The sequence below is a fragment of the Monodelphis domestica genome, chromosome 1 (genome assembly GCF_027887165.1).
Source record: "Monodelphis domestica isolate mMonDom1 chromosome 1, mMonDom1.pri, whole genome shotgun sequence".
In the NCBI taxonomy this organism is placed as follows: Eukaryota; Metazoa; Chordata; class Mammalia; order Didelphimorphia; family Didelphidae; genus Monodelphis; species Monodelphis domestica.
This window is the reverse complement of record NC_077227.1, coordinates 516,630,185-516,640,691: the sequence shown is the minus strand read 5'-3', so window position 1 is coordinate 516,640,691 and position 10,507 is coordinate 516,630,185. Positions and strand designations below refer to the sequence as shown.

The following is a 10,507-nucleotide window of genomic DNA, read 5'->3' as shown; positions in this document are numbered from 1 at the left end:
TGATCTCAGCGTCCTTGGCTCCCAGGACCGCTGCCCGCTCTTGCTTGATAGGGGTTAAAGAGTTCGGAAGGTTGGGAGTTGGAGACTGGGGACCCCACTCATTATCCAATACTATTGAGACTGCTCTTGTTCCAAGACAACTGTCTCCAGGTAGCGAGCTGGGGGCGGGGCTTGGAGTGGGGGGAGGTGGGACCTGAAGCTGGGGGCGGGACTTGAGCTGAGAGGCTGGGCCCTAGTGGGGAGAGGTAAAACCCCCAAGATGCGGGGTGGGGCGGCGCTCCCGTGGCTGGGGGCGCTGCAGTCCGGTTCCCCGTCGCCACAGTAGCCGCCGCAGTTCTCATAGTGTCTGCTATCCCTGCTACCCCAAGGAGCCCCTCTGGGAGTTCACTACCCTGATCCCAACTGAGCGGTCCCAGGATCCCTCCAGCCTTTGCCCCTCCAAGAGACCCGGACTGACCGTCTGTGTGGACCCAGAATGGAGCCTCATTCGGCAGCGGCGGGAGACTCAGAGACAACTCACTTGGTGACCCCCCGGGCTCCCCGCAACGCCGGCAGCCTCCGTCTCAAGAGGTTAGACCCCAATTCCTTCCTATTAGTCTCTGGTTCCCTGATGCTCCATCCAGCTTCCCTCGGTCGGTCTTGCTTTCTCCCTTTTCGTTGTCTTCTTTTTTTCCTCTTCCTATCCCGTTCTCCCCATAGGCTGTCCGCTGTCTGTATTCCCACCTTCCGTGCCTCGACCTTCCCATTCATCTGTTTGCCTGTCCCATGGCCCCTTCAGTTTATCCCTAGGAGGGCTTCCTCTGCCTCCCCGTTTGGATCTTCGATTTCCTTGGGCTTCCTCTGCTCCCCTGTACCCCTGTCACCTCAGATCCTGTATATCAGTGCCCCCTCACTGTCCCCCTTTTTTCTGTTGCTCCCTTTTTCTCTGCCACCCGGTTGCAGCTGCCGCAGGGACAGCTTCAGACTCTGCTCTTGCAGGCTGCCCTCCCCTCTGTCCGCATTACCCTCCCCATTTCATCATCCCCCCCCATCCTTAGCCCCTCACCCTGTCCCTCCCACCATGAGTCCCTATTCAAAGCTAACCTCCTGAATACTCAGTGACTGGAGGAGAAGCAGATCCCATTAGGCCAGCAAGACTGGGATGGATCCCACTTCCCCGCAAATTTGCCCGCGGGAGGAAGAGAGGGGCACATTTCTGGCAGGCGGCACTTCCTCCGAACCAATCTGGGTGCCCCAGATTCCTGGTCCTTCAATTCCAACATCCTCAGCCCCCCAGTCTCCTCTTCTTCCTGATCCCATTTTCCCGGGTACCCAGTCCTTATTCTTCTCTGCTGTGAGGCAGGGGGTTTCACTCCAGCTGAGTCCAGAGGGGCAGTGGGGATTCAGGCCTTGGCACCTGACAGTCTCTGAGGAAGTCGAGCTCCGGGGTCCGAGGCAGTGGAGGTGGGTCTTCCCCTGAGGGACAAGGGATCGAAGCTGGTGTCAGGAAAAGGGGGGAGGGGGTAAGAGGAAAGGAGCAGGTGCGGTTTGGGCGGTGGGGGGTATTCCCGGCTCAGCACAGACGTGGTTCCGGGGGCGGCGAGGTGTGAAATGAGCCGCGAAGCCGCCAGGGACAGAGTGGTTGGGGGCGGGAGGACCGCCCCCACAGCCTTGGTTGGCTTTCCTATTTAATACTCCCCTTGCCCATCCTGCTACACCCTTCCCACCCACCCCCTCAATTCTGCTTTCCCTCTCTCCACACGGTGGCCAGACTGTGCGTGCGTGCCTTGTCTCTCTACTCATCTGTCTGCTGCTTGCGGTCCTCTGGCCGTCTGTCTTTCTCTGGATTTGCTCCTTAGGCTCTGTCTTTCTGGCTAAGCCTCTCAGGCTTTCTTTATCTCCGTCATCCTTTGTCCCTTTTTCTTTTCTATATTTCCCCTCTTTTTTCCTCATAGACATAGGAAATTGTGTGTAGAAAGGCCTAAAAGGATGGATAGGATGATCCTAGATGAGAAGGGCCTAAGGGGAGAGGAAAAGACTTACAAAAGAACACTCACAGATAATTTAGGGCCTGTGGTCCCTAAAGTTCTGGGTGGAAAAAAAAATTTTTTTACTCTGCTTCCTGTCTTCCATGTCCAAATCAATACCTTGCATCCCTCTCCTCCCCCATCAAATTCCTCTTTCTAGGGAAGGGGGTTGGGGGTTAAGAGAAGCCTGGAAAAGTATTTCCTTCTCCAGAGCAGAATGGAACCATCCCAATCCTGCCTCTGAAAAATGAGCACAAACCCACTTCTCCAGTCTGAGAGAACAAAAGGGAAAGGCCTGTTGCCGCCCTAGAAAGAGATTCTCTATATCAATGTGTGCATGTTGAATGGCCTTTCATTTGAGGGTGTACTTCTGCCCAGAATGCAGTCTGAAGATACGATCTTCATTTGGTGCAATTGCCACGTAGGTCTCTGAATGTGTGGGAGACCCCGTTGGAGTTCAGTTCCTGCAGCCTCCCTTTTAGAATGAGAATTGGGCTGAAAAATTCATCAAAATCTCAACATTTGGATCTGTAATTTGTCCCCCTCACCTCTGAGGGGAGGGGGCCCAAGCCTAGCTCCTTTCCCCAACCCACCCTTCTGGAACCCTTGGACCTCTTATTGTCTTTCCCAAACCACTAGTTCTTTGGGCTTTACTTTAAGAAAGCATTCCATTTCTCTTAAACGAGTCATCCTTTAACACCCCACCCCCCTTTTAAACTCTTATCCCCAGTCTTAGAATCAATATTTGGTTTTCTAGTAGAAGAGTGGTAAAAGCTAAGCCATGGGGTATTAAGTAACTTGACCAGGGTCACACAGCTAGAAAGTGTTTGAGCCCAGGTTTGAACCCAGGACCTCCCATCTCTGGACTTGGCTCTATCTTTATCCCCTGAGACACCTAGCTGACCCATCCTTTAACCTTCTTCTTTTTTTAAACCCTTACCTTCTATCTTAGATTCAATACTGTATATTGGTTCCTTGGCAGAGGAATGGTAAGGGCTAGGCAATGGGGGTGAGGTGACTTGCCCAGGGTCACACAGCTGGGAAGCGTCTGAGGTCACATTTGAACCTCCCATCTCTAGACCTGGTTCTCAATTCCCTGAGCCACCCAGCTGCCCCCTCCTTTAACCTTCTGCCAAAAGCAAAGAACCCTACTACCAATAGGGACTGGTAAGTTTCTCAGATCTTGGTAAGAGTGAGGAAAGGAAAGGCCCAGGGGCCAGAGTGATAGGCTGATCTAGGGGCCATGATTGGTGCTAACAGCGGAGGTGGGGAGAGAACAGAGTCTGAAATTCCTGGTGTGTGTCTGGGAGGGGGACTCAAAGGGGTCTGGGGCTGGGTTTCCCAGTGACAAATACTGGTGAACTATGTCCTCAGCCCTAATGTTTGGGGGGCTTGACCTGCGTGGACTGAACTCCCAGTGATGACCAGAGCTAAGTGGTGTCCTCAGCCCCGAAGGCTAAGGGGTTGGCTGATGGACACCGCTTGGCTCAGGGCTTCCCTGGCATCAGTCTCTTCACAGAGCCTTCGAAGTCGCCCCCGGAAGAACAAGGTCCACCGGAGCAACCTCAGTTCCGCCACTGCCACATAGACCCCATCCCTCGGGCTGGCCTTAGCCCTGAGCAGCTACAGGCCCAGAAGCAACTGTGTGCTGCCTGTGCTGTCTGTTTCCTCTTCATGGCAGGGGAAATTGTGGGTATGTAAGGCAAACTCCCACCCCATCCCCTACTGGAGGCTCCTTCCATAGACCTAAGCCTCTTCCCCAGGCAGCTCTCAGCCGCTGACGCTTCCAATCTCGCCTTCCCAGGAAGGAGTCAAGGATGTAGAGGAAGAGGTTAAGGATAGATAACTTGGGGGTGATGAGGGGGTGCCGGGAAGCCTTGAGGACTCTGGGGAGGGCATGATCGGCAACAGACGTGCATTTGTACACTGACTGCGCCCCAAGCTCTGTACGAAGGGCCGGGGATGATAGAAGCTTACACCCCAACGGGGAAGATGAGTGTATGTGTATGCATATCCGTGTGTGGCCGTAGGTAGGTATATTCAAGCAACAAAGAAGGTGGGGGCGAAAGTCAATTTTGCTTTGTGGGGGGAGGGCTCAGGAAAAGCCCCCTGTAAGAAGTGGCATTTGAACTGCTTCTTGAAGGAAGATGAAATGCAAACTTTGGGACAGGGAGGGATCCAGGAGCTAGCCCTAGTTTTGGGTATTAACAGGTGGATATTTAGCGCACAGCCTGGCCATCATGACTGATGCTGTCCACCTGCTGGCAGACGTGGGTAGCATGGCAGCCAGTCTCTTTTCCCTGTGGCTCTCCACCCGCCCAGCCACTCGAACCATGACCTTTGGCTGGCACCGCTCAGGTAAGGGCTTCTACATGATCCTGTGTGTCCCCTACAGAATCCTTGGGATGACCCTCCAAACCTTGTTAGCCTTTCCCCTCCAGCCTTTGGACTTCATATTTCCCTGATTCCCTCTTCAGATTTTCCTTTGTCATAGAGGACCTGACTTCTTTCTTTTTAAACCTCTACCTTCTGTCTTAATATGGATTCTAAGATAGAAGAGTGGCAAAGGCTAGGCCATTGGGGCTAAGTGACTTGTCCAGGGTCACATGGCTAGGAAGTGTCTGAGGCCAGATTTGAACCCACGTCCTCCTAGCTCCAGGCCTGGCTCTATCCATTAAGCCATTTGGCTGCCCAGATCCCCTAATATCTTGCTTCCCCCTCACAGAAACCCTGGGGGCTTTAGCCTCTGTGCTGTCCCTCTGGATTGTCACTGCTGTCTTGCTCTATCTGGCCTTCGTGCGCCTCCTGAACAGTGACTACCACATTGAGGGAGATGCCATGTTAATCACCGCAGGCATTGCCGTCTGTGCCAATCTTTTGTACGTATGTCCTGCAGCAGGGTCCCTGGAATGCTTTGTACCTAAAAGGGGGCCTAGAAAGGCAGAGCTCAGAGACGGGAGATAGGTGTGACTCACTCATTCCTAGACTGTAGAGAGATGCAAATGAACACGTGCACACACTTCCCTATGGCTCTGGGGAGAAGACAGTCTGCTTGGAAAGGATGGAAACCCCCCAAACTCTGCACTTACCCTGGAGAGTTGAGGGTTTCTCTGACCTTCCTCTTCTACTCCTTTCTTCTCCCCCCTCCCCTTTGGGGTTTGAGCTCGGAATGTAGCAGGGCTAGTTAGTAAAGCTACAGAAAAGGGGCCTCTGAATACGAGAATAGATGAGAGAGCAGGGCATGAGGTGGGGCAGATCATGGATGCCCCAGGTCCAGTATCTTCTGGCCTCCCCTTCCCCAGAATGGCTTTTGTGCTGCACCAGGCTTCTCCCGGACATAGCCATGGGTCCAAGGGAACTGAGTATGCTCCGTTGGAGGAGGGGCAAAGGGGTCCTCTGAATATCTACAACACCAGCGTGCGAGCAGCTTTTGTGCACGTTCTGGGGGACTTACTTCAAAGCTTTGGGGTTCTGGCTGCATCTATCCTCATCTACTTCAAGGTATGGACAAGGGGAACCCTTGGTCCCCTCTTTATAGCCCCTTCTCACCCAGTCCCAGGCTCTATAGCTCACTACAACTTCTTAAAACCCAAGCCCTTAACCCTGCTCTCAGCCACATTTTCTACTCTTCCTTTAGGGTCACTGGTCAGTGTGACCTTTTGAGTTTGGTCCAGGCAGCCCCATCCAAGGGACCTCCACTCCAAAATCTACAGTGTTCTTACCACCCCCAAACCTTGCTTACTGGCTTTTTTCTCTCTAGCCCCAGTATAAAGCTGCTGATCCCATTAGCACCTTTCTGTTCTCCATCTGTGCCCTGGGTTCTACTGCTCCCACCCTCCGGGATGTTCTTCGGATCCTGATGGAAGGTGAACAACAAGCCCTACTCAACCTACTCTGTGCAGGTTGTTTCTTAAAACAAAACAAAACAAAAAACACTATTATCAGCAACCATCAATATTAAGTATAAAAACATGACCCATTTCTTTTCTTCCTTCCTTCCTTCCTTCCTTCCTTCCTTCCTTCCTTCCTTCCTTCCTTCCTTCCTTCCTTCCTTCCTTCCTTTCTTCTTTCCTTCCTTTCTCCCTCTCAATTTCTATCTCTCTTTCTTTCTCATGTTCTCCGTACCTTCTATCTTAGAATCAATGCTAAGTATTGGTTCCAAGGCAGAAAAGCAGTAAAGGCTAGGGAATGGAGATTAAAAGACTTGCCCAGGGTCATACAGCTAAGTGTCTGAGCCCAAATTTGAATGCAGGACTGCCCAGCTCCAGGCTTGGCTCTCTCCACTGAGCCATCTCTTTCCTCCTTTTCCATAAAATCATAAACATTGCTAACAGTAACAAAATGGTCCTTTTTGTTTCCCATGTTCAAGGGAAATCTTTCCATATTTCCTCTTCACTATGTAATGAGGAAGTATATACCATTGTATCCATACACCACAATTTGTCAATCCATTTCCCAGTTATTGAATATAGGGTGAGTTCCAGTTTGTGGCTATTATGAAATTCACTGCTTAGCATGTCGTCTTTGAACAGAAAGGCATTTTTTTTTACCTTTCCTGAATGACTAATATCCTTAAATTATTGCTATACCTATTATAATCACTAGATCAAAGTGATTTTTGTGGCTCTTACTGTCTGATTCCATATTTGTTTGCCAAAATGGATTCCTCAATTCCCACCTCTCCCAGCAATGTCAAAAAAGCAAGACCCTTTAATCCTCTAGCCCTGAAGCTGACCGACCCCATCGCAGACCCTTATCTCAAACTCTCCATAGAAGGAGGGAATAAAAAATGGAATACCCACCTAGCAAGGTCATTGGAATCCAGTTTCCTTTCAGAGGATGACTATTAAAATTGTGAAGGGATTAGAATATTGTCTAATGGTAAAGCAAGGGAGCATAGGCTAGAGCCAACTTGGGTGGGTAATGAGAATCAGACATAGAGGTCACGTTGGTCCTTTCAGAGCTGAGGAAATCTAAGCTCAATGACTTGCCCAAGGTCATATAAATACAATAGAGTAGGATTTGAACCCAGATCCTCTAACTACAGAGTCAGTACTTTCTTCCACTGTACTACATCATAGGTTCTCCCCCTGGCATTTGCTACGAACCAGTTCGGGACCTGTTACTGTCAGTGCCAGGAGTCAAGGCAATTCATGAGCTGCACTTGTGGGCCCTGACCCTCACCTATCATGCTGTTTCTGCCCATCTGGCCATTGGTAAGTGTCAGGGCTGCCTTAGGTCATGTGTGTGCAGGAGGATACCGTCATCCTCAGGATATCTTCTTTTCTTAAAGCCCATTCTAGGATGGAGAACCAGAGTCAGGATAAATAACTGGAACAGAAAAAAATGTCTCTTTCCCTGTGATGCCCAAACCCTCACTCCTCCAGCCCCCTGCTCCTAACACATACTGAGCCATCATTGAGGCAGGGAAATAAGAGTTGAGAAAATAAAAAAGGCTTTCTGGAAAGTATTTCACCCTTGAAAGTATGAAAATGAAATTAGAAGCCTTGAACAACTCCTTGTTTCCAACTCAATTCAAACTGGCTTTAATGAAATACCCTAGGGCCCTCCCCGTAATGTCAAGGCCCATTAGTCTTCATCTCATTCTCTTTTGCCCCTATTCTAATCTCCCCTGGGACTCTGATGCTGCCTTCTTATCATTCTTCCACAGACGCCACTGCAGACCCCGAGGCTGCCCGGGCAGAAGCCTCCTCCCTGCTCCACACCCGATTTGGATTTAGTAGCATCACTCTCCAAGTGGAGCAGTACCAGCCCGACATGGCCCAGTGCCCAAGCTGCCAGGAACCCCCTCAGGCCTGAGCATTTCAGGCTTCCCCACTTCTCTGTCTTCCTGCTGCCCAGGGACTTCCTTTACCCCAGCCTTCACCATCTCCTCATCAGGCTGCCAGACCCAGATTCAATGCTGGACTCTTCATTTGCTAAGCCCCTTTTGGGGGTGGGTGGGTAGCCACTTGCCCAAGTCTGAAAACCTGCTTTCTCTGTCCTAGGCAGAATGGACCTCATATGGGTCAACCAAGCTTCCCTTCCCCAACAACTTCAACTCTGAGCCCCACCTCCTTACCTACCCCCAAGCCTTGTAGCCCCAGTGGGCATGACCAAAGTAGGGGGGTACTCTCACCCAAATGGGTATGACCAAATTCAGGGGTGGAGGTCTGGGGTCGAAGGGCAGCTAATACGAGGAGGGGGAGAAGGATGTTGGGGAGCGTCGTGGTCTTTTCCTTCCCTGTTCCTCTGAGGGGCTCCATATAGCTTCTTCATGTTTGCATACCTCATGCTTTGTGTGGTTGTGGTCTTTGGTGTCTGGCTGCAGTGTCCCCTCTCTCTGTGTAGCCCTCGGTCAATGCTGCTCTCTGGGCATCCATGGGTCCCTCAATCTGCACTGTATGTGTTACAGCCTGTGGCTTGTCCGTGTATTGGTGCTGTGTTGTGTCTGTCTGTGTCCGCCAATGTGTGGCAGCGCTGTGGTCTCTGTGAGCCTACACCGTCTGTCTGTTCTTTGTTCTGTCTGTTCCTCTATTGGTGCTGTGCTCTCACTCTGCCCCTGGTTAGAGGGGTGACACCACAGCAGCTTTGGGCCAATAAAGGAATGTCAAACGAGTACCAGGCACTGTCTTCTGTGTGGGCAGATGGGAAGGAGGAAGAGGGGAGGGAGAGAATCCGTGGAATCAGAGCCTGGAGCTCAATCCCTCTTCCAGTCATTCAATCAGCATTTATCAGCTACCTACCCAGCACCAGGCACCGCGCTAGAAGCTAGAGATTCAAGTCAAGAATGAAGCAGCTCTTGTTCTCCAGACGCCGTGCCCGTGATCCCACACGTCCTGGATGTAAACCCATTATCTTCTGACTCCAAACAGATATCCTAGGGTGTTTCATGCTAAGATCCAGACCTGGATAGGCTCCTGACTTTGGAAAGCTTTTATTCTGCTTGTCTCAGGATTTGCAGGGCTGAGGCATCATCCCAAGACCCCATCGTGCCATGCTCCGGAGCCTAGGGCAGCAGCAGGTGCTAGCTGGATGGGTGAAAGCTAGGACCCTTGAGAGGGAGAGTGGCTGGAATATGGCAATGAAGTATAAAAATAAGAGGTGCAAGTCTTGTGCTCTGGAAATCAAATGAAAGGACTTCTAGAATGAACAAGGGGGGTGGGGGGAATGAGATGAAGAGACTGACAGTCTATGAAAGATATAAGGGAGGGGAAGTCAGAATAGTAGGCCCAGCTGGTTTCCACGCTTAGCTAACCCCTGATACCTAATCATTTTCTGACTCACTGACCACCAACTCAAGGGATGGGGTTGGGGGTGGTGGGGATTGGTGGAGAGATAAGAGGAACATACAAACAAAAGTGAGAGGGAGGGGAGAAGAGGGAGACAGAGAAATGCCACAGAGGAAGAAGAGAAGGAAGCTCTAGTGTCCCATTTTTACCTAAGAATATTGTTCAGTAGCAGCTTTCCAGATGCAGCTGAGTGTCCTCCTTGCACTTGCAGCACTGGTCCCCTCTGGAGTGAATCCTAGACTCCATTCTGGAGTTCTAACAACAATGGAGTCTCAGCTTATGTGCTAAGAGCCTCTCAAGCCTCAGACCAGTTCCCCATGGTCAGGAGAGCAGCTTGGACTGCCCCCTTCTTCCCCCACTCCCCCCAGTGTTTATTCTTTCTAACTACTGCTATGAATCCCTAAATCACAGAATTTCAGAACTTTAAGGGATCTTGGCCACAAACTAGTTCAATGCCTTCATTTTATAGAGCAGAAAATCAATCCAAGCCTCAAGAAACTAGACCAAGGCCACAGAGTTAATACACAGCTGGATCTTAGGACTCCAGCAGGCCGGTATTCTATTCATTACACATTGCCTTTGGCCCCCTCCAGCTTTCTTTGCCCTTTTCCACAGAGATCCAGCACCCATAGCCCCTCTTGCCCTCTATTCTCTTCCCCCTCCCCCCCAACCTCATGAAGCATAGCAGTTATCCTGGACCACAATGACTCCAGTGTAGGCGAGGAGCCAGGTCAGCTGTCATCAAGGAACAGTCCACACAGTTGATGGGCTTGTAGGCTGTCATAGATCTTTCCTGCACCTGAAGTCTTCTAGGTAGGTGTGTGTTAGCACCAGCCCAGAGAGGCTAAAACACTGAACAATTTCAGAGGGAGCCTTCACTTAATGGGATGCCACATCCATGCTCTAACCAGGGATGTTAGAGGCTGTCTGGAATAAGTTTAGAGACATCTGTTTTAGAAGAAGAGGGTTAGGAAGGGATTTCCAAGAAAAAGGAAGATCTGTTCTGGAAAGTCTGGTGGGGTAGGATGGAGATTGAGAGAGAAAATCTGGAAGATGGATGGGATCTCAGCTAAACTCTGGCAGATTCCCTACCTTGTCTCCCAGATAACCAGCCTCAGAGTATTTGTTAGGGAAGGACAGTGAAATACAGGGAGTGGGAGAGCTGGTTCTCCTTGGAGTTTTTCCCCATTAGCCATGGCTTCTCCTGAG

At 50.8% G+C, this 10,507-nt stretch overlaps 1 protein-coding gene across 3 annotated transcripts; it reads left to right on the top strand.

Moving 5' to 3' along the window:
• The first annotated feature begins 22 nt into the window (after positions 1 to 22).
• On the top strand, positions 23 to 8,625 carry SLC30A3 (solute carrier family 30 member 3). 3 transcript variants are annotated; one of them, XM_056813191.1, is made up of 9 exons: positions 23 to 150; positions 369 to 570; positions 3,515 to 3,699; positions 4,218 to 4,364; positions 4,732 to 4,885; positions 5,309 to 5,507; positions 5,767 to 5,872; positions 7,088 to 7,222; positions 7,678 to 8,625. In XM_056813191.1, the coding sequence occupies exons 2-9, from the start codon at positions 476 to 478 to the stop codon at positions 7,824 to 7,826; spliced, it is 1,170 nt and encodes a 389-aa protein (XP_056669169.1). In that variant the 5' UTR covers positions 23 to 150; positions 369 to 475; the 3' UTR covers positions 7,827 to 8,625. The 3 variants fall into 3 exon arrangements, with proteins under 3 accessions (XP_056669169.1, XP_056669168.1, XP_056669166.1); XM_056813190.1 differs by having other exon boundaries at positions 27 to 150; positions 7,088 to 8,625; XM_056813188.1 differs by lacking the exon at positions 23 to 150 and having other exon boundaries at positions 194 to 570; positions 7,088 to 8,625.
• Positions 8,626 to 10,507: the final 1,882 nt, after the last annotated feature.